Source organism: Phoenix dactylifera, chromosome 7 (assembly GCF_009389715.1).
Source record: "Phoenix dactylifera cultivar Barhee BC4 chromosome 7, palm_55x_up_171113_PBpolish2nd_filt_p, whole genome shotgun sequence".
NCBI classification, from domain to species: domain Eukaryota; kingdom Viridiplantae; phylum Streptophyta; class Magnoliopsida; order Arecales; family Arecaceae; genus Phoenix; species Phoenix dactylifera.
This window is the reverse complement of record NC_052398.1, coordinates 13,446,272-13,470,804: the sequence shown is the minus strand read 5'-3', so window position 1 is coordinate 13,470,804 and position 24,533 is coordinate 13,446,272. Positions and strand designations below refer to the sequence as shown.

The following is a 24,533-nucleotide window of genomic DNA, read 5'->3' as shown; positions in this document are numbered from 1 at the left end:
TGATAGGTAGTAGGGTTCTACGTGGTGGCTGGTGGCCTTATGCCTACCCGCACCCTAGGACCGTCGCGGCGGCCCGCCGGGAACGGGGCGGGGGTCGTGACAAAGCTTGGTATCAGAGCAAAGGTTAAGAAGAGTCCTGTCAGAGCAATAGGATGAGTCAGGATTAAGTATAGGATTATACTATGGAGCATAGGATTTTTCTGTATGTTATTTTATGAGTCATTTACAACTCAGTAAAATATATCATGACTCAGTGTGTAACGACCATCCTCTCTTTTTGACTTTTTTAGAGACATATAAAGAATACTTCCAAGGAGAATGGAGCCAGATATAGCATTGGATGCGGGTTCCGCACATGTCGAGCCCCAAAAAGAAAAATCTCCTTCTGCTGATAGACGGAGGGTTGATGATCAAGGAGAGGTAGGAAGTAGAGATGCATTAATGGAACAGTTACTGACGGAGAATCAGGCTCTGAGGGAGCAGATTGCTCGGGGGAAATCTCTTGCCCCGTCAGTAGTATCCATCCCACCTCCTGTACCTGTGCCAAGAAGTTTGGCCAGGCGAGCTCTAGATGATGAGGGGATTACTGTACAGGAATTTCTGAGGCTCAGAACCCCAGAGTGTAAGGGGGAAGAAGGTGAAGATCCTCAGAGATTCCTGGAGACTGAAAAGATGATACGAAGACTGCCCTGTTCTGATGCAAGGGCAATAGAACTTGTAGGGCTCACAATGAAAGAAGATGCCTGGGGCAGGTACCAGAGGCACGTGGAGGACAGATTGTACAGTAGGAATCCTCCAACCTAGGAAGAGTTCAGGCAAGCAGTGATGGATGAGTTTTTGTCTCCGGCTGAGAGGCAGAATCGGGCTCTTCAGTTTGAGAGGCTGAAGCAGATGCCCGGAATGAGCGTATCTGAGTACGCTCGTGAGTTCACTAGATTGGGGAAGTATGCTCCTTACATCATCCCCACTGAAGCTGCCAGGATAGAAAGATTCAGGCGGGGTCTGATTTCCCCGCTTTATAATGCAGTACTGGCAGTAGAGGTCCCCACCTTATCTAGGCTGATTGATAAAGCAAAACAGTGGGAGACCAGAAACAAAGAGGAAAGAGCTGAAAGAGAACAGAGGAAAATGAGTATGGGGAAAGGGCAAAGCAGTAGAGATAGATTTGAGGGAGTAGATCTCTCGGAGGGCCCGACGGAGCAGTCTGTACGCTCAACTCCACCTGCCCCACGTAAGAGGAAATGGAGGGAAAGAGGTCAATCACAAGAAACTTTTCTACCATCAGTACCTCGTCCTCCAGTCACTATAGCCAGAACTGAATCTGGGTTCCAATCATGGCCAGTGTGTGGCATATGTGGGAAGCAGCACCCTGGCAGATGCAGAATGGGCCAGGGAGTGTGCTACAGATGTGGACAGCCGGGTCATTTTGCCAGAGAATGCCTGCAGGGTGCCACCCAGCAGTTTGTGCCTTTGGCATCCTACCCTTCTGTGCAGATGGACAGGCCTAGTAGTAGGGGGCCTGTAGGCAGAGGCAGAGGTCAGACACCAGCATCACAGCAGAGTGTTGGACCATCTCAGCCATCAGCTCCAGTAGGTAGAGGGCAAGGAAGGGTGTTCACGGTAAATCCACAAGAGGCACAGGCATTAAATGTAGCTGTGACAGGTATGCTCCTCATTGATAAGATTAAAGTTAGAGTATTATTTAATTTTGGAGCTACCCATTCATTTGTGTCCCTTTATTTTGCTAAAAAGTTAGCTAAGGATAAGATATTAATGCATATTCCCTTAGCTATTAGTACATTTGTAGGGGATAGTATAGAAGCGAAGTATGTGTATCCTACCTATGTGGTAGAGATAGAAGGTAAAACACTCCCAATTTATTTGATTTTCAATACCACACCGAGCAGAATATGAAAAGTAAATACACTCACCCCTTTGAGTAAACAGGTAATTTACTCTTTTAAATTCGAGGACGAATTTTATATAAGGAGGGGAGGATGTAATAACCCCAAAATTTTTTTTTTATATATAAAAAGGGATAGAATAGTCCTTTAAAATTGATATAAGGGGTAAAATTGGAAGGAATCAAAAGTTAATGGCATAACCGTAGATATGTTGAAGTGTTAGGGGCAAAATGGGAATTTAATAATATTAAAAAAAGGGTGAATAGTATCTTGATGTGATTTAATTGGAGGGTTTGAGCTGGAATGAAACCGAGAGAAAGAGGGAGGGGGTTCTCAGGCGTGAAACAGAGGAAAGAAAGAAAGAAAAAGAGAAGAAGAAGAAGAAGAAAGAAGAAGAAGGAAGAGGATTCGAGGAGGAAAGAGATCCCGGTTGCACTTCCAGCTGAAGGGAAAAACGTAGATCTCCTTCTCCTCTACGCAAGGACCTCGATTTCCAAAAAGAAAAAGGTAAATATCCATCTCTATCTAGTCTTTTGATGACATTAGGCTATACAAAGGGTGGATATAGTCTAGAGGGGTCGGATAAGGGTTGTAGAGGTGGTTAAAAGAAGAAGAATAGGATTTTGACAAATTTTTCCCGGCACTACGGAAAAACTGTGTCGAAGTCCCAACTTCGGTAAATTATTTAGGGGGTCAAACGGCCTCCGATGATGATGCATGTTATCTCTTTGGAATCCTCTGTGAGTGTAGAATGTTAGGTAAAAATTTCATCAAATTTGGAGTCCTGAAAGTGGATCAAAACCGGGATGAAGTAACCCACTGTCAGTTCGGGTTACTGTTCATCCGGGTGGAAAATAGGGGATTTCATGCTATAATAGAGTATTAAGCCTAGATCAAGCTAAAAGGGACCTTGTACTCATGCAAAGGAGTCCCTAATACACATAAATGGTGAGTTAATTAATTAAAAAGGAAAAAAAGAAAGAAAAGAAAAGATTTAGAGAACAGGGGAGTTGAATCAATTAAAGTTTCCTATGTTATAATTGGCACGTAGATTATAGCCCTTGATACAAGACTAAATGTATTGTAAATGCATGTCACAGTTGGGCAAGAAGCTAGGGAACAAGAGGAAGAAGTTCCCCACTGCCTGCTGTAGATTTTTGGAGGCGTATCAGGGCTGTGCCAGATTGACAGGTGAGTGGGAGTCATGTACTTTGCACCATGAGCATCTTTAATTCATTTTCATGAATGTCGCCAAGTGTGAATTGATTCCACTTGAGCATATTGATTGATATTGTAGTAGATTCCTCTATAATTTTGATTCTCCATGCTTGATTATTCTGTACATGCATTTGAGGGAACATTGAGAGAAATTACGAGGGGTTGATGAGTAATCAAATTGATTCCGAATTGTGAAATGAATTCTTTTGTAAATTGATTTCATTTCCTCTATTTTAAAGACTTGTGAGTCGTAGCTTGATTATACTCTTTTATGAGTAATTAAATTGGTTCCAAATTGTGAAATGACTTCTTTTGTAAATTGATTTCATTTTCTCCATTTCAAAGATTTGTAGAGCCTTTTTAGTGGTATATTGAGTTGTATTGCACTTCCTTGACCCTCACTCCTAACCCTGATGTTAGTTTATGATTGGGTCATGATCAAGTGAGTGGTAGTCTTGATTATACTCCTTTTTAGTAGAGTATTGGGAGGGTGCATTATGGCATTTATGCATGGCTTGGCAGTATCTGCAGGACACCTGTAGTCGATGGGGTTGAACATCGGCCTTTGTGCACATAGTAGCCTTCTGGGTGGGCGGAGCCCAGTCCCTTCCTAGAGGGGGACACGGCCCTAGGCGTAGGATCGGCCGGTCCTACGACTTATATTCTGCTTGCCGCCGGGCATAGTAAGACCCCGCGAGGTGCAGTATGGCTTTCCGCGGATGTAGAATTCCCGCGAGGTGCCGTTTAGTATGTAGATGTGAGATGGATTTCTGTTCTGGATACTGGCCAGCATTTATATGATCAGTGTGGTGTCTTATCCTGCATATGCATGTGACAGTAGGGAGTTGTTGCTGGTTCGCCTGGGGCGTAAAACCCACCTCCCGATAGCTGTCTAGCATTTATGTTATCGGTATGGTGTCTTATCCTGCATATGCATGTGACAGTAGGGAGTTGTTGCTGGTTCGCCTGGGGTGTAAAACCCACCTTCCGACAGCTGTCTAGTGATGATTTACATATTGGTGTGGTGTCATATTCGATGTATGCATATGGCAGTAGGGAGTTGTTGCTGGTTCGCCTGGGGCGTAAAACCCACCTCCCGATAGCTGTCTTGTTGATGATTCAGCCTATTGACACCTGATTTATATGATTCAGTACTACGACCTGTTGAACATATTCATGAGTAGCATATATGTTGACTTGATTATTCCATATATGCTTCAGATGAGTTGATATTGATTGTGGTGATATTGATGATTTACTCCATATTCTTTATGTTGAGTTCATGTTCATCTTGTTATTGATCTTGAGATTTTACCTCGAGCCATGATTATATCTTGTCTCATGTGCATAGTACTCTCTACTCCACTCACTGAGTATTTATATACTCACTCCCCAGTTTGGTGTTTTTGATTGCAGGGCAGGTATTGTATAGAGAAGAGCAAGATTAGTGGTTGCCTGCTAGCTGTGCCGCTCCATAGTATAGTATAGTATAATGTAGATAGAGGTTTATCCCCTTTTGGTGTATTATAAACCTTCTATTATATATAGTGCATAGTTACAGTCATAGATCCTGTTGTGGATATGGGTTTGACCATGGATGGATTGGGAAGCATGTATATATATATGTGTGTGCAGATCAGTTGTGTGCCTGTGATAATGTATTGCTATATATTGTCCAGGTTTATTATGTGACAGATTATGTGATTACTGCTCTGACAGGTAGTGTGTTATATGTATTGAGATAATCCTGACAGGTCACCATAGGAAAGGTGATCATTTTGTGCATGCATCATGCCAAAATTTTTCAGAATTTATGGATGATTGATAGGTAGTAGGGTTCTACGTGGTGGCTGGTGGCCTTATGCCTACCCGCACCCTAGGACCGTCGCGGCGGCCCGCCGGGAACGGGGCGGGGGTCGTGACAAAGCTTGGTATCAGAGCAAAGGTTAAGAAGAGTCCTGTCAGAGCAATAGGATGAGTCAGGATTAAGTATAGGATTATACTATGGAGCATAGGATTTTTCTGTATGTTATTTTATGAGTCATTTACAACTCAGTAAAATATATCATGACTCAGTGTGTAACGACCATCCTCTCTTTTTGACTTTTTTAGAGACATATAAAGAATACTTCCAAGGAGAATGGAGCCAGATATAGCATTGGATGCGGGTTCCGCACATGTCGAGCCCCAAAAAGAAAAATCTCCTTCTGCTGATAGACGGAGGGTTGATGATCAAGGAGAGGTAGGAAGTAGAGATGCATTAATGGAACAGTTACTGACGGAGAATCAGGCTCTGAGGGAGCAGATTGCTCGGGGGAAATCTCTTGCCCCGTCAGTAGTATCCATCCCACCTCCTGTACCTGTGCCAAGAAGTTTGGCCAGGCGAGCTCTAGATGATGAGGGGATTACTGTACAGGAATTTCTGAGGCTCAGAACCCCAGAGTTTAAGGGGGAAGAAGGTGAAGATCCTCAGAGATTTCTGGAGACTGAAAAGATGATACGAAGACTGCCCTGTTCTGATGCAAGGGCAATAGAACTTGTAGGGCTCACAATGAAAGAAGATGCCTGGGGCAGGTACCAGAGGCACGTGGAGGACAGATTGTACAGTAGGAATCCTCCAACCTAGGAAGAGTTCAGGCAAGCAGTGATGGATGAGTTTTTGTCTCCGGCTGAGAGGCAGAATCGGGCTCTTCAGTTTGAGAGGCTGAAGCAGATGCCCGGAATGAGCGTATCTGAGTACGCTCGTGAGTTCACTAGATTGGGGAAGTATGCTCCTTACATCATCCCCACTGAAGCTGCCAGGATAGAAAGATTCAGGCGGGGTCTGATTTCCCCGCTTTATAATGCAGTACTGGCAGTAGAGGTCCCCACCTTATCTAGGCTGATTGATAAAGCAAAACAGTGGGAGACCAGAAACAAAGAGGAAAGAGCTGAAAGAGAACAGAGGAAAATGAGTATGGGGAAAGGGCAAAGCAGTAGAGATAGATTTGAGGGAGTAGATCTCTCGGAGGGCCCGACGGAGCAGTCTGTACGCTCAACTCCACCTGCCCCACGTAAGAGGAAATGGAGGGAAAGAGGTCAATCACAAGAAACTTTTCTACCATCAGTACCTCGTCCTCCAGTCACTATAGCCAGAACTGAATCTGGGTTCCAATCATGGCCAGTGTGTGGCATATGTGGGAAGCAGCACCCTGGCAGATGCAGAATGGGCCAGGGAGTGTGCTACAGATGTGGACAGCCGGGTCATTTTGCCAGAGAATGCCTGCAGGGTGCCACCCAGCAGTTTGTGCCTTTGGCATCCTACCCTTCTGTGCAGATGGACAGGCCTAGTAGTAGGGGGCCTGTAGGCAGAGGCAGAGGTCAGACACCAGCATCACAGCAGAGTGTTGGACCATCTCAGCCATCAGCTCCAGTAGGTAGAGGGCAAGGAAGGGTGTTCACGGTAAATCCACAAGAGGCACAGGCATTAAATGTAGCTGTGACAGGTATGCTCCTCATTGATAAGATTAAAGTTAGAGTATTATTTAATTTTGGAGCTACCCATTCATTTGTGTCCCTTTATTTTGCTAAAAAGTTAGCTAAGGATAAGATATTAATGCATATTCCCTTAGCTATTAGTACATTTGTAGGGGATAGTATAGAAGCGAAGTATGTGTATCCTACCTATGTGGTAGAGATAGAAGGTAAAACACTCCCAATTTATTTGATTTTCAATACCACACCGAGCAGAATATGAAAAGTAAATACACTCACCCCTTTGAGTAAACAGGTAATTTACTCTTTTAAATTCGAGGACGAATTTTATATAAGGAGGGGAGGATGTAATAACCCCAAAATTTTTTTTTTATATATAAAAAGGGATAGAATAGTCCTTTAAAATTGATATAAGGGGTAAAATTGGAAGGAATCAAAAGTTAATGGCATAACCGTAGATATGTTGAAGTGTTAGGGGCAAAATGGGAATTTAATAATATTAAAAAAAGGGTGAATAGTATCTTGATGTGATTTAATTGGAGGGTTTGAGCTGGAATGAAACCGAGAGAAAGAGGGAGGGGGTTCTCAGGCGTGAAACAGAGGAAAGAAAGAAAGAAAAAGAGAAGAAGAAGAAGAAGAAAGAAGAAGAAGGAAGAGGATTCGAGGAGGAAAGAGATCCCGGTTGCACTTCCAGCTGAAGGGAAAAACGTAGATCTCCTTCTCCTCTACGCAAGGACCTCGATTTCCAAAAAGAAAAAGGTAAATATCCATCTCTATCTAGTCTTTTGATGACATTAGGCTATACAAAGGGTGGATATAGTCTAGAGGGGTCGGATAAGGGTTGTAGAGGTGGTTAAAAGAAGAAGAATAGGATTTTGACAAATTTTTCCGGCACTACGGAAAAACTGTGTCGAAGTCCCAACTTCGGCAAATTATTTAGGGGGTCAAATGGCCTCCGATGATGATGCATGTTATCTCTTTGGAATCCTCTGTGAGTGTAGAATGTTAGATAAAAATTTCATCAAATTTGGAGTCCTGAAAGTGGATCAAAACCGGGATGAAGTAACCCACTGTCAGTTCGGGTTACTGTTCATCCGGGTGGAAAATAGGGGATTTCATGCTATAATAGAGTATTAAGCCTAGATCAAGCTAAAAGGGACCTTGTACTCATGCAAAGGAGTCCCTAATACACATAAATGGTGAGTTAATTAATTAAAAAGGAAAAAAAGAAAGAAAAGAAAAGATTTAGAGAACAGGGGAGTTGAATCAATTAAAGTTTCCTATGTTATAATTGGCACGTAGATTATAGCCCTTGATACAAGACTAAATGTATTGTAAATGCATGTCACAGTTGGGCAAGAAGCTAGGGAACAAGAGAAAGAAGTTCCCCACTGCCTGCTGTAGATTTTTGGAGGCGTATCAGGGCTGTGCCAGATTGACAGGTGAGTGGGAGTCATGTACTTTGCACCATGAGCATCTTTAATTCATTTTCATGAATGTCGCCAAGTGTGAATTGATTCCACTTGAGCATATTGATTGATATTGTAGTAGATTCCTCTATAATTTTGATTCTCCATGCTTGATTATTCTGTACATGCATTTGAGGGAACATTGAGAGAAATTACGAGGGGTTGATGAGTAATCAAATTGATTCCGAATTGTGAAATGAATTCTTTTGTAAATTGATTTCATTTCCTCTATTTTAAAGACTTGTGAGTCGTAGCTTGATTATACTCTTTTATGAGTAATTAAATTGGTTCCAAATTGTGAAATGACTTCTTTTGTAAATTGATTTCATTTTCTCCATTTCAAAGATTTGTAGAGCCTTTTTAGTGGTATATTGAGTTGTATTGCACTTCCTTGACCCTCACTCCTAACCCTGATGTTAGTTTATGATTGGGTCATGATCAAGTGAGTGGTAGTCTTGATTATACTCCTTTTTAGTAGAGTATTGGGAGGGTGCATTATGGCATTTATGCATGGCTTGGCAGTATCTGCAGGACACCTGTAGTCGATGGGGTTGAACATCGGCCTTTGTGCACATAGTAGCCTTCTGGGTGGGCGGAGCCCAGTCCCTTCCTAGAGGGGGACACGGCCCTAGGCGTAGGATCGGCCGGTCCTACGACTTATATTCTGCTTGCCGCCGGGCATAGTAAGACCCCGCGAGGTGCAGTATGGCTTTCCGCGGATGTAGAATTCCCGCGAGGTGCCGTTTAGTATGTAGATGTGAGATGGATTTCTGTTCTGGATACTGGCCAGCATTTATATGATCAGTGTGGTGTCTTATCCTGCATATGCATGTGACAGTAGGGAGTTGTTGCTGGTTCGCCTGGGGCGTAAAACCCACCTCCCGATAGCTGTCTAGCATTTATGTTATCGGTATGGTGTCTTATCCTGCATATGCATGTGACAGTAGGGAGTTGTTGCTGGTTCGCCTGGGGTGTAAAACCCACCTTCCGACAGCTGTCTAGTGATGATTTACATATTGGTGTGGTGTCATATTCGATGTATGCATATGGCAGTAGGGAGTTGTTGCTGGTTCGCCTGGGGCGTAAAACCCACCTCCCGATAGCTGTCTTGTTGATGATTCAGCCTATTGACACCTGATTTATATGATTCAGTACTACGACCTGTTGAACATATTCATGAGTAGCATATATGTTGACTTGATTATTCCATATATGCTTCAGATGAGTTGATATTGATTGTGGTGATATTGATGATTTACTCCATATTCTTTATGTTGAGTTCATGTTCATCTTGTTATTGATCTTGAGATTTTACCTCGAGCCATGATTATATCTTGTCTCATGTGCATAGTACTCTCTACTCCACTCACTGAGTATTTATATACTCACTCCCCAGTTTGGTGTTTTTGATTGCAGGACAGGTATTGTATAGAGAAGAGCAAGATTAGTGGTTGCCTGCTAGCTGTGCCGCTCCATAGTATAGTATAGTATAATGTAGATAGAGGTTTATCCCCTTTTGGTGTATTATAAACCTTCTATTATATATAGTGCATAGTTACAGTCATAGATCCTGTTGTGGATATGGGTTTGACCATGGATGGATTGGGAAGCATGTATATATATATGTGTGTGCAGATCAGTTGTGTGCCTGTGATAATGTATTGCTATATATTGTCCAGGTTTATTATGTGACAGATTATGTGATTACTGCTCTGACAGGTAGTGTGTTATATGTATTGAGATAATCCTGACAGGTCACCATAGGAAAGGTGATCATTTTGTGCATGCATCATGCCAAAATTTTTCAGAATTTATGGATGATTGATAGGTAGTAGGGTTCTACGTGGTGGCTGGTGGCCTTATGCCTACCCGCACCCTAGGACCGTCGCGGCGGCCCGCCGGGAACGGGGCGGGGGTCGTGACACCTTACCTACCTAACAATCTAAGCACCAACCCATGTAAACGTCCTGGGACATGCCTCCAACAGTGCCAATCCTGCAGTGGTTTAGAAAATTAAGCACCTAGACAACATTCAGAAGCAGAACCTGCAAACATGAAGGGGTTGAAGCTTTTCTGTTAAGGTTTGGGCTAAGCTTTGATTCGTTGGACTAAGACCATCCAAGGCTTTGAAGAGGCATACAAGTTGGGACGATCTGATCTAGAGCTCGGCAACATTATATAGCAAAGGAGATAGGCAGACAAATTAAGACTGATATAGACTAAGCAAAAGTACATCGACTACTTCTAGATGTGCGGTGCATGATCCAAGGACTGACTGAATTTAGAGCATCTCACATCTACAGAGAGGAGAATAGGCCTGCTGATTGAGTGGCTTCTTATCTGGCTCACCATTCCTCTTGTTTATGGACCACCACTACAGACTACCCTCAAGAGCTTAGAGATAGAATATATTCTGATGCCACTGGATGTGTTTATAGTCCTCATGTATAAGATGTAAACCATCTGCTTCACCATATATATATATATATATATATATATAGAGAGAGAGAGAGAGAGAGAGAGAGAGAGAGAGAGCAACTCAGCTGTTTCTGTTGGCTGGCTAGTGCAGTTGGAAGACTTAATTTACCGGCGGAGATTAAATAACAAAGAGAAAAGAGCCAAAGATGGAGCATCTTATTGTCTTGAATGAATTTGCTTGTATACATCTGTCATGTAACAGGAGATTACCAGTACGAACTCTATGCAGCAAACGCAGCTGAACACTAAGAATCAATGGATTGAATGGGATTCCTAGAAACTAAAAGGATGAAGAAAGAAAAATACAATGTAATGCTGGAAGAAAAATGAAGAATGGGCACTCTCTTCTTGATTTTCTGCTACATGCCAAGGCTTCTAGCTATCGTACTTCTTTGGTTGGCACCACTGTGCCAGACTTCTTGACAAAGAGCTAAGAAATGAAGCTTTAGGAGGGCATAACCTTTTCCCATACAGATACTTTCCTCCAAGGTCAGTTAAATTTGAGCCATATTCCTTGGACCTTTCAATCTGTAGAGTAATCAACAAAAGAAACAAAAATAATAACCCAACAAATCTATTAGTAGCTGAAGGCAATGAGGAAAATGAAGAAAAATTTGCAAAAATTATCTGCACAAATGCAGATTTTTGGCAGAATTTTAAGGCTGAAATAGAGGCATCTGTCATTCAGGCAGCCAGTAAGGAAACAGAGAATTAATGTTATTAGTTTGATGCTAAAAGAACAAAGACATTTTTTGTTAATATCTCATTAGTTTTCTTGATTTGCATTCTAAGATAGCAATACATTTATGTGATAGTTAATATTCTTCTTTGTTTTTACCATTTTTTATTCTTTCACCGGTATACAATAAATATCATGCGTCCTAAATTACAAATGCTTCTTTGGTGAATATCTGTGGATACAAGACATTACACAACAATACATGAAATGAAGTTGTGTTTATCTTAACTAGGAGACTACCAACATTTGTGAACAAAGATGGCATATATTTGATAAGAAATTTACATGGCATATCTGTTTGCACAATGATAATACTTTTGATTACCCATGTTGCTTTAAGTGCCACCGGTCCTAGATTTCGTTAGGTTTTGAATTTTCAATTGCACAATTGGATCTATGAAATAATCAAGTCCCAAAGCACACAATCCCACTATTCTGATTGTACGGTGAAGAAACTGAAATACTACAGGACTTCAACAACGAATTCATGAACCCACTCCTGCATGTATTACACCTAAATAGACTCAAGTTCTTAAAGGGAGATTAAACTAAATATTAAGCAATGTTGAACATTATCTTTCTTCAAGTATCTCTCAGTCTTCTTCTAACACCTTTGCTGGCTCAAGTACTTATTAGTTTCCTCGAGTGTAAATTCCTCATGTCATAGAATCTGCTTCTTTGCATCAATGACTAGGAATTGTAAAACCATTTCTTCTATAAACCAAAGTTACCGAAATAATCAAATGGTTCTTCCATCAGAGGAGCTAAAATAGGAACAGCTCACTTTTTGTTGTATATTGTTGTTTCCTTCCCCATAGATTTATTATAATTTCTTATTAGTTTTTATCCGTTAGCAGGCTAATAAATCTTTAAATTTCAACATCCCTTTCTCCTTAACCATTGCCAAAATAGTATTTAACTATCTTTATTTGTCCCACTCCCACATCTATCTCAACATTTTCATATCCGGTTATCTTACACATTTGCAGTCTCCTTGTTGCTATGTTCTTCTATTCTTTTGCATATGAGTAGAGAATAAACATTATTATGTTGTAGAGGATATCAAGGATATTGCAAAACAATTCGAAGCAAATGGGCTATAAAAAATATCGCACCAACTCTTTTTGCAATGTAAAAATTAGCTAGATATTTAGAAGCTCCTACCATATCATTCATTATAATATAAATATAATCAGAACGTCCTCCTTTGTATAGCTGGTTTGCCTATAATTATCGATCTGTAACATCCTGAACACATGGCCGCTAGTGTTATTGAAATGACCATATGCTCTGTAGGAAGCAACAAAGCTGAAAATATTATCATTCTTATTCCATCAAAAGCATGGAATATTATGTGGAAGTATCTCTCAACAGCCACTAATAGTTAGTCAAACTTTTTAAATCACTACCTTGCTCTATCATCTTCTCAATTTTCCTTCTCCAGCCAAAAAGTCTGCCATTAGTTGAGCAATTATCCCCATTATACTATGTCAAACTACAATTATTTTGACATCCCCATGTCCTGATGAACAAGGGATATAAGTATCCCTTAAGTCGTACAGACTGATCTTGCATATCTGCCAAGAGGGATAGCATTAAATGTTGATTTCATGGCACAGAGCCTTAGTGAGTGGAAACTTTTACATGTTTTTCAATAAAACCAGTCATTACAATTTTATATTTTGGCTACTAACCTATAGTCAATACAATCTTGAAAATTATCTCTTGAGAATAAAAGACAAAATGGACAGATTTTGAGAAGGATACAAACATCTTTTCTGTCACAATTTTGTTGATAGCCGAAGGAGCCATAAGAAAGTAGTGTGAATTAGTGTAGCTATTCAGCTAGCAAAAAATTGGTTCATGACAGCTTCAACTAGTTCTTTCCAAAATTTAGTTTTTAATAACACAAAATTCTACGTAATATTAGGTGAAAGTGGTCCTATTTTTACATAATTTAAAGTATTTTTTCCTCCGAATGACCCATGTCAACGTCATGAAGTCAGATATGTCAAGTTGCAGAACATATGACAATAGATGATGGTAAAACTATTAACAGATTTTCTAGCTGGGATTCATATCCAAAAGCAAAACCTTGGTGAAATTGAATCGCATACCTTGCTTATCTTTCCATTTTTCAAGTGGTACCGAATACCAGACCAGTCTATCGACTGTGTAAGATGTGATCTCATTGCTGAGATGGGGTATAAAAAGTTGTCTACCAGCATAGCAATAAATACCTGCTCACAAAATATTCAAGTCAACATGAATTAGATACATACAGGCAAATTCCAATAAATTAAGGTGAGCAAAATATACTGGTTTCCATAAATCTAATTATCTCTATGCTGCACTTAAAATGAAGAGAAATATTATCCGTTCCCAACAACTCAAGAAGCACAGGAGATGCCTACAAGTCCCCAGTTATATGAACCAAGTGAGACCCTTGGCCCCTCTGGAGATAACAAGTTGCACAAATAGATCTCCACTTTTGTCAAGTTCCACATTGAAGCAAGTTCGAGAATAGTGCATATAAACAAGCAGCCAGCCAGTGTAAGACCTGAATGAAGCAATTAACATCCTGTAAGAACTGATTAACTTTACTGAATCAAGGCCAGAAAATTAAAAGAGCGTTATCACTTTTTTTTGGAGAATGAATGTTACAGGCAACTATTATAATCTGCCTCTATCAATTTATTTGATCAATATGAGTTAGAAGTGGGATTATCCTCTAAAGGAGCTGGAGGAGATGAACAAGAAACAATTAAATAATAAACATCTAATCCTTTCAAAAACATCACAATGTCAAACTTCCAATGATCAATTTGATAATTTCTGCTTATTCTTGAAATTACCTATTTTCAGCTAACATTCCATCCCATGTGAAGTATGAAACAGATGGGACACACCACTCACGAATACAACCCCCCCCCCCCCCCGCCCCAATGAAAACATCAAACAAAGAAAAAGCATAGTCATATGCAATAATGTAAAGAGACTTTTTCCGGTTTACCAGGTCCAACTTAAAAAAGAGTAAGTAGCATGCTCACCACAAGATGAGGATGATGTTTCCTTCAAAAGAGAATCACTATATGGTGCTCTTAAAGCTGTTGCAAGATGTATCATTGCCATAAAGTATGGAAAAACAAAAGCCCAGGATAAATAGCAGTGTGAAGAAAACAGTGCACGGTTCATCAGCCAGTTAACCTTAGATATGTAGGATTCCAGAACAAATGTTTGTTTCCTTAGATAATTCCAGTATCTGCAAAAGAATGATAAATTATTATAAGATAATAGCATATTTGTTATGGGAAATTTTGAGAGAAAAAATTACACGCCTTGGAAAGCTAAGATCACTTGCAAGGGGATGGGGAAAGACAGCAACTGGAGGTGAACTAATAAGCCTCTTATGTTGCCCTGCAAATAAATGGGTTAAATTAGTTCAGAAAATTCAGGATTATTTGCAACCCCTCTCCATATTTACATTAATTATATCCTTGACCAAACAGCATGGTTAAGTTTTGGGCAAAATTATTGGTCAACATCTGAAAGTAAGAAGAAAAAGGTATAAAATTAGCATAAGTTCCAATATGGTTTTCAGACGGAACAAATTAATTCTTAGAATGTCTGTTTGTTACACAAGATCTCATTCTTGGGAGGATTAATATTAATCCTAAAGAAGGCATATTTTATATGCAGATCTTCTGATTCCACCTTGATGTAATTTTAGCAATGGCATACTACCAAACCTGATGCAAAATTCATCTGCTTATAGTAGGGATTTTTTTTTCTTTTGAATAGAGCTTATAGTGTTAAACTCCATGGTTTATACTTCTTCCCAGAACCTTCTGTTCTTTCGGAGTGACAACCCAAAACTTCTACATAAATAGATAAATGTTTTACATAACGGCATAAATCTAAGTTCATTGAAAAGACATGGATGCAAATGAAATCCATAAATATGTATTTTACTGATTATAACTTGATTCTTTTACCACTTACCATCAGTGAATAACCTTAACCGTACCAATAATAAGCTTTATCCCATCTAATACAGATTTGGATTTAATAACCAAAGAGTGCTTCTTAAACTTTGAGAGACTAGCTCTCAAGCCTAATTGCAAGCATCTAATTTTTGGTCAAATTCCAAGCCATCTTTAGTAGAAGGGTTTGTCATGAATCTTAGAAGATCAACTAACAAGTATGAGGAGATCAACCTGCTTGGTCAGGCAATTAGCATCCGTAGACAAATCTTTATATGTTGGTACTTGGTACATAATACAACTCAACTGAGCCTTAATCCTAAACTAGTTGGCCTCGCTTACATGAATCCTTTTCCCCATTCCACTCGGTTTAGCTCCATGCTTTTTAAGAGATGATGAGATAAAAAGTTCTTCCTCACTACTTCATCCCTCTTTCCTTCTACATGTATAAAATCTACTCCTTTCTTCCGGTTATAGTTTATGGCTTTACACCGGCCGTCAACCTACCTTAACCCTCCTTTATCTGAGCTTCGAACCAGCTATGTATAAAACATAGGCGTGCAAATCCTTGGCATCCTATGCTTGTGTTTGTTACACGCATAGGCTATCGTTTTAGGTATTAAACAATTGGATTATTATCAAAAGCCGGATGATATGTTATATTTCAAATTCATCATAATATGATTCCTTAACATTCTCAATGGTTTCTAAATTTTTTATAATTGTTTATAGTTTTAGTATAAAATCCTAGAGCACCAAAACTATCAATCCAAAGATTCCAAACAAAACAAATACAGTGCAAAGTTGTGTGATATATACTTCTTGACTAATTTTACATTTGCCTTCTATGTTCATGATTCTTTTTCTTTTTCTTTTCTAAGTTAGCTGGCTAAGCTCCAAAACTTGAACCAAACCTGTCGAAGTTGATAGCAGATACTTGATGGGCCCAACAGAAAATAGAATTGAAACCAAGATTTCAGACCATTCTTATTTTATTTGTGGTTGTATTTCAACTCATAATTTTAATATTACATCAAGAACCTAGAATTATTTTTGGGGTTTTTTTTGCATGTATACCTTTCAGAAGTGCATAATTGCTTATGTCCCCCTAAAGGGTGAAAGTTCACATATATTTTCCTAAAAACATGAAACTTGAATATATGGCCCTCCAAAATTTAAAATTTGCATATATGTCCAAATGATAACCATATTATTTTAACCATTACATCCCTTAAAGGACTTTGGCATATATAATCTCAAAGAAGTGCTCAATTACTTAATTCACACATGAAAAATGAAAAGTACATGTATGCACAAAATTTCAGATATTTGCCTTGAAGTTTCAACAAGTTGTACATAATTGAGGAAAAAAAAACTTAACTGACAGGCTTAGCTATTAACCTAGCCAAATTCACATTAGGAGAGAAATGAAAGCAAAATAAGAAAGGGTATACATGCAAATTTTAGAAATTTGCAGGAACATGGATGCACTACTCAATCTTTCAAGGTCAGCAATTCATCTTGTACATTCATAATTGGATAAGCAAAAGAAAATGTTGAATTTCTCGTTCTTCTGAATTAACTGGACTGAGATGAGCATTATTATGGAATTACTAGTCCACACTAGACATTGACTCGGCTAACAGATATCTACTTCACCCTTTCGAACAAGAAAATCAGCAGTGAAACCAAAAATTTGCTAAGGGTGCATATGAACGTTTAAGTACTGAAAAAAATGTGAAGGGGTAAACTTTAGATTCTGTGCATAAAGAGACCCAACTATTACCAGCTATTGCGGCTAAGGTCATATCATCTGAGTATCCCCCATCTCGAAGTCCACTAACAACACCATACGAGTCCTTTCTAAAATCTTTGGCATGCATCTAAAAGATAAAACAAGATAAGAATTACAAGAGCTGAAAATTGGTTCACATTTCCATACAGGAGTAATAGAAAGCTAAGATGAAAATATTACCATCATGCAGCCTCCCCACAAAAAGAAAGTCTTTCCACCAGTTGCAAAACCCATTGAACAAGGCTGAAGTTATACTATGCATCAGTGTAATCACAAGGTGAAACAATAAGAAAAAAACAATGTTCTAAACTATGGTGGGACAAAAAAATAGATGGTAGACACCACATTTCTAAATTAGGATTCCAGAAGCAAGGTACCTAACAAGATGTAAGAACCAAAATTGCCATTTTAAAAGCATCATACCATATGATATTCATATATGCAATAACTCCCCAAGCTTCCAGAAGGCAAATCAAGAGGATATCCAGTTTGAATAAATATCTGTACCATGAAACGAAGAAAGCAAATATCTACATGGTGCCATTGAAGGATCCAAATTACAATAATGTAAATAATAAATTAAGAACAGAAGTAAGGAACAAGAGAAATAAGTACGTCAGGGTTCTTCTCCATTTCTTTTGTAAGGGCCCCAATTGACCCTGGATGCAGCCTAACATCATCATCCAGAAACAAAACATACTTGCTTTCTTTATGCATCCTTTCAACACCAACCTGTATTAATGTGACAGCATATATTTTGCATCACTATGCTTTGCTACAGTATTTAGATGTAACAAAGAAACTCAACTGATGGGAGAATAGTTGGCACATTTGGAATTAGAGATAGTATGACACAATTAAAAGCATGAAAAGACAACTTAAAGCATTCAAAATACAATAGTCAAAACAGTAGTTGCAACTATCATTTGCAAAAAATTTATTACGAGACTACCTTCCATATGATGATAAGTAGCAAAGAAACAGCTCTTAGAAAATATCATTTCAAAGGATTGTCATGGTATGGTTCATAAGTGTAGCTCTTAGCATCATCTCCTGATGCACTACAAATTACTCCTTAGTGATGTAGGAGCACTCCTTCAACTTATTGAGTTCTTCCAATTTTAGGTCAACATGTACCAAGAGTATTTTAGAGTTTAGATATCCTTATTTTAATGTCCTTTAGTATGTTTGTATTTTGGGACTATTTTTATAGTCAGTTTTAAGCTCCTGATTTGGTTAGAACTAATATCTTTATACACAGGAATTTCATGGGGATGTATATTATGTAAATTCTTTCTTTCATTATTTTGTTCCTTTCTAGTGAAGGTGAGATTCTTCAACAAAAAGCTAATAAACCTTAACTCATACATTGAATCCCCTCCTTGAGCCCTATACAAACAGATGTGCTTTCCATTTTTTGCATTTGTGCGTTTGGAATGCGATAAAAAGTCCTATATAAATTTCAGTTTACATATATAAATCCAAGCAGTTATATATAAAGCCAAGTAGTTTTCTCATTCTGTGGTGAAACTCCATGCTTTGCGATTGTGTCTCCTTCGATCCAAGGTGTAATGTTTAGGTATTTTGGTTGCACAAGGCTGCATATTAATCTCTCTCTCGAGTTGTTTACCCTAAAATTTTATCCTCCTCCTTTAGGAAAACAAGAACTTTTCCATCATACTTTAGCCTAGCTAAACTGTTACCCACCCCTTTATCTTGTATTCTCTTTATTTTCTACTGAAAGATCAATTCATCCAAAATAGTTCTGTTAAAATAAATTAAAGAAAATCCTGTGCACCCACATAACACTCTGCAGAAATCCTAAATTCAAATTGTTTTTCTATCCCCTACTCTTAACCCAAAACATACAACATACAACAATTCAAATTTCAAATAACTGCAGTTCTTTCCACAAAAACCTGCAGAAATCAAGCTTCTTATATATTGGACATTATATTTCAAGATGATAGGTAAATTTTAGTAAAATAAAAGAATCAAGACAACCTAAAATAGAAAGGGAAAATGTGGTGTTTAAATAGGTAAATAGATATTGGGCAGCTTGATTTCTGAAGAAAAAGTTAAATTACCAACTGCTCAGCTCTTAGGTTATGCTGCCTCATCTGAGTTATCAGTAAGGACATGTGCACCCATTTGCATTAGCACTGAGGATGCATGTAGCATCGAGGAAATATATGGAACTTTATTAGAAAATGTTTTCTCATGTCAATCATTTGAACTCTTTATGAAGTTGCGCCTTGATCATCACAATATCTCTATTCTACAATTTTGCTATTTCATTTTACAATCACTCTGAACTTCGGCTTAACTTTTCAATAACAATTTCTGTATGACAGGGATTTATATGTTATGTTTGTATTTTCTTTCTAGTGGAAGTTAAACTCCATTGAACACGATAAATTACAAATTGAGCTGTGTTGTTATTCCAACTATTACAAAATATTTTCAAAATGACTAGCTATAGCTGTGGTGACACCTTTTCAATGAAAGGGGACTTTGGTTTGTTTTTATGTTCGAAAGTATTGTATTGTGTATAACAGGTTACATTCAATCTTTCAAGTTGGATTTCATCTAAGATTTATGGTTTGTAATACAGTTTTAGTTCTGCTCAATTGGATCCTATGGTTCGTGCAATCTTAACATTACTTTTGCACCCATAGTTGATTCACATCTTGGGATTCAAATAAGTTCAAGTCTCAGGGCATAACATTTTATTTAGTATAATCAAAAAATTTATACAATGTTGAATAACATATAAGCTTTTGTTTATTGATATTTAAGACATATCGTAACATTAGCCGCAATCTTGATAGGAAACTTTTGCCTTACAAATTCCCCATCAATAATTTCTTCTATCTTCTCCAATCTTTCATCTAAAGATTTTGATATGTACCTATACAAAATATACACTTATCAAAATTCTAAGTCTCCAATGAAACTTCACCATCAAAATCCTTAAGAGAAGTCTTGGCAACTTTGAAAGTTAATTAAAGTAAAAAAGTATAACATAAAACAATATCTTGTTTAAGCAGTATTTGGCAAATATTTTTACAAATAAGAGAAGGTATAAACACTTTACATACTAACTGATTATGAATTTTCTGACTGCATGTTGTTGACAACCCAGCTACAATAATCTTTGCATCAACACTGTCCTGAAAATGATCAAGAGTTATATTGTCAGGACATGCAACAAGATAAAGGATCAAACACATAGAAAACCAAACACCGTTATAATTTGAAAGTCATTTATATGAAACATCAATGAGGTTTAAAAAAAAACAATGCAACATAATGCTAATACTTCGATGCAGATGTTGACAATTATATATAATGGGAAGTGTAATGTAATGTATGTTTGTAGGACTAAACAAAGAAGAGCATAATCAGACTCCGATTATAGAAATAAGAAAATGTATTAGTAGATCAAAACTAAATACGGAACAAAAGTTTTAAAAGCCACTCCTGTTACCCATGCCAATCATAATTTCGGGTCATAATTTTTTAAAAACTCGGAAAAGCCTAAGTTCTTCTGCACTTGCAAAATCCCTTAAATTTTGAAAGATAAGTAAATCCAAGTTTTAACTTTAAAAATGAATAACACATAGAGATTTTAAAAAACAATGATTGCAGATAGAGATGGTAAGCTAGTTGACAACTGAATAAAACAGCAGTGGTGTTAAACTGCTCTTATTTGTATGAAGAGCAGAAGGCTTAGTTGGAGGAGTTGTGCCATACCTTAAATTCAGAAATCAGCTTAGATACAGCATGGTAAGCCAGATCATCGATGCTTTCAACTATAAAAAGAAACTCCAAAGGGCCCCCATAAAGAGAAGTGATCTGTATGAAGACATTTATGAAACAGTATGAGGCTCAATGAATGCAGATGAGTATGTGCACCACAGACATGCTAATTTTCGAGCGTGAGTGGAACACTTTTTCTCAAATTTATCTAAGAGCATGGACTCGGAGAAGCAACAAATGGCATGTGTTTTCCCTTTCCTTTTTTTCCATCGACAAGCAAAAGTTCCCAGATACTACCTAGAGAGCTTTTGGGAAAATTATTTAGAACTCACTTGACTTCTCCAGTTCTGCAAATTGTGTTCTCCAAAGCCCTTCAAAGGCATGACAACCGACACCCTAGGCAAGATCAACTGAGCAGAGTGCTCAAGTTCATTGATATCATCACACATAAATGCAAAACTATTTCCACCTTCAAGGTTATGCTTCATGTGCCGTATCACTCTACTCCTGACAAAGATCAAAAAGAAATATATTGAATCTTTGGTTGATTTCTATCAAGTGTCAGATGTCTCGCAATGTAATATAGCGGACATGCTAATAGTTAACTTTTACCATGTCCTAAAGGATCAGCATACCTGACATAGGCAGCAAAACTCCATCCGATGGCAAGGATTAAACAGATAGCACAACCCTATGAATGCAGAAGAAAATGAATTCTTTAATCATTTAAAACTCACCATGTGTAAGTTGCCAAATCAAATAAAGATAAAATAATCTTGATTGTTAAAAATAAACTGCATACATAAGTATAAAGTTCTGGTTGAAACGGGAGGCCACGAAGTTTTGCCAGAGACAAATACCGCCTCATGGAGAATAACACAGCCGAGACAACTTTATAATGTAAAGTGCATGTATTTATAAAAAAAAAAAAAAAAGAAGCAATCTTTTAGCCTTACCAAGTCATTAATAGAGGAGATTCAGGAGAACATATAGATCATAAACAGGAGCATGGTCAATCTCCAAAATAATTAACTTTTGAATCAGAATAGCTTTGCTTAAAAGTGCCTCATTTAAATCCACAAATTATGAAGAGTGCCTCTGAAAACGAAAACAGCTATATTTTCCTATGCACATTTAGACTATAACCTAAATACTGGCCACTAATCACATGAAAGGCACTTCAAGTATTGCAACTGCTTGCAAGCAGAGAATATCAAGAAGCATTTCTGTGGAAGGACAGCCTCATTATAACAGATATTACCTTTCAGAAAGAACAGAACGAGCTCTGAATTTCTATCACCTCCTATTGTGGAATTTTCTTATACTTTCATACAATGGATACTTGTGCATCTTCAGGCTACTTTCATCATCTTATAGGGACTTGATCTATTCTCATATTTTTCGACTAATTTGTATTTTGTCTTGAATGTGTAGAAATATAGAATTTATAATGACCACCAATAGCAAAAAGGTATAATATTGATGCAAATTAATATGGATGATTGAGTCATTTAAGCGAGAAAGAGAGAGAAAATGATGCTACATACCTAAACAATCCAATGTTTTTGCCTGACAAGAATGTAATTAGTGAATTCAATTTGAGATCCATGCATATCCAGTTATAATCAATGGAATGGATCTACATAGAATGGACCATTTCCTAGCATAGCTACATATATTTTGAGTTCCCCATATAACTGCGGCTCTAAGGCATGATGCCATACCAAAGGTGCAACCATGCCTTGGTCTATCGCCACTGGATCATACCTATGAGATATTAGGTACACAAAGTCCTTAATACCGAATCTCAATATACCAGTAACATGGAGAGGAGCATAAAGAAGAATTTGATCACACAATTTCGCAAGCGAACAATCTTACAACGGAACTAAACAAACAGATTTTTTTTTAAAACCAAAAGGTGATTTAGGCCAATCTATTTTAGAAACAACAAACATAGGTCAGGACCAAAGAGTCAGAAACAAAGATCAACATCCGATCAATCCAATACTCCTAAAATATAAGCCAACCAAAACCAGAAACACGAGGAAATAAAAAGCTAGGTCGTTTTTGCATCCAAACCACATTACTATCAATAAAAAAAAATTAAACATAACATAAAGCTACCATCAGAGCAAAACAAAAAAAAAATCCAAGCAGCAACACCAACTACTGAGATCCAGGAGCCTAAACCAAGCGGACGAAGAAAAGAAAACGAAAGAGATCGAGCGGCCTCGGAGTACCAATGTACCTGGATCTGGATGAAGATGGCAAAAGGACTGCAACAAGCTCTGCTCGCCGCCGCCAAGAACGTATCCAGACCCTCCAATGCCGCCATTTGCTCCTCCCTTCACCCACGATTTCGCCAAAGAATAAAAGCCCTAGCCACCACCCCAACGCCTTCACACCTCCATGGACACGAGAGAGATAGAAGGAAAAGGGGACGAAGCGAAGGAAGCTCGGCCGTTTTATACGGCCCGGGATCTCCGCCGTTCGGACGGGAAAGAAGCGGTAAGCGAAAACCCCCCCAAAAAAAAACCTAATAAATAATTAACCCTAAACCCACAACTACCTTCACCCCGAATTTTCCCCACAACCATCTCAACCGGTTTTTCTCCCGATTGAACTCAGAGTAAATGCCAATATTGACCTTCGGTTCTATAAAACCGGGGGCAAGGTTCCGGGGGCGGGTATTGTTTCCTGTAGGGGACGGAGAGAGCGGGGGAAGGAGAGGGAGAAGAGGAAAAACCGTTGCGGGCTCGTGGTTTGACGGGTTGTTGTTGGTCAAAGGCGGAGCTGAGCGAGCGACTGGATGAGTGACGCATGTCGCTTTATGATTGGGAAACAGGGGAGGTCCTACGTCAGCCCGGGGCGCCCAAAGGGCCGTTGGGGGATCGGCCATTTTGGATTCCCCAAAGGTCCGAATCTTTGAGTACCCTTGTCTATTTTTTTTTGAAATTGTTAAATATCTGAGTGCTGAGATCATTCCAGGCTGTTTAGCTGCATGTTCCATCTGTTGTACATTTCCTACTAAGCTTTTAGGAATAACAAAAGTTGATATGGAAAATTTATGGTGTGAATGTATATTTTATGTACCTAGGTGCAGAATATGACATGTCACAACTGTAATCTCTTAAAAAAACAACCTTAAAAGATTAGATTTAATAATTACTTGAATGTATTTAGAAGTGGCGCAGTTTGGGGCTACGAATCTTGAACTTTTAGGATTGTCTATTTGCGGTGTGTTAGTTTAAACATTGCTTGATTCTCCGTTGGAGAGAGGTATAGGACAAGAGTAGGCATTTTTCAAAGATGTTAATCTAGTGAGCAACATGTTCTACTTTATACCTATTTCAGAACTAACTTGTGCTAGAATCAAACCTCATAATTTTTGCGCGAGAGGCAAAAGGCGATACCATTTGAGCAAGCTCTCGATGGTTGTCTACAGCTATCTTTGACATCTGATGTTAGTAGAGCTACATCAACAATGTTGTGATATGAAGAGGATTTGGGAGAAATTTCTATTCATTTAAACCAATTTAAGTGATATTGCAATCTGATAGGCTTTGGTAAGCTATAACATCTTTCCTTGTCATGTTAGTCATAAACCATATGTAGAAACTAGAAAATTTGTAACAAATAAATGCATTAGTTGCATACACACTCTCCATTCAAACTGATATAAAGTATATTTATATGAAGACTTCACTA

The 24,533-nt window shown here is 38.4% G+C and overlaps 1 protein-coding gene across 1 annotated transcript; it reads right to left on the bottom strand.

Annotated features, from left to right (window-relative positions):
* Nucleotides 1-10,671: 10,671 nt before the first annotated feature.
* Nucleotides 10,672-23,379, bottom strand: LOC103712463. Its single transcript, XM_008798994.4, has 14 exons — nt 23,074-23,379; nt 21,458-21,513; nt 21,155-21,329; nt 20,817-20,918; nt 20,162-20,233; nt 17,676-17,792; nt 17,484-17,561; nt 17,241-17,303; nt 17,052-17,148; nt 14,621-14,699; nt 14,333-14,544; nt 13,697-13,842; nt 13,400-13,522; nt 10,672-11,071 (listed from the first exon to the last, which is right to left on the bottom strand). The coding sequence occupies exons 1-14, from the start codon at nt 23,158-23,160 to the stop codon at nt 10,919-10,921; spliced, it is 1,560 nt and encodes a 519-aa protein (XP_008797216.1). The 5' UTR covers nt 23,161-23,379; the 3' UTR covers nt 10,672-10,918.
* Nucleotides 23,380-24,533: the final 1,154 nt, after the last annotated feature.

Excerpts from the sequence above, each read along its gene's own strand:
- LOC103712463 (XM_008798994.4), bottom strand. The coding sequence starts at position 23,160 with ATGGCGGCATTGGAGGGTCTGGATACGTTCTTGGCGGCGGCGAGCAGA. Across the intron at positions 21,514-23,073 it reads CCATCTTCATCCAGATCCAG|GGTTGTGCTATCTGTTTAAT; the intron begins GTACATTGGTAC and ends CTGCATTCATAG. Across the intron at positions 21,330-21,457 it reads AGTTTTGCTGCCTATGTCAG|GAGTAGAGTGATACGGCACA; the intron begins GTATGCTGATCC and ends GATCTTTGTCAG.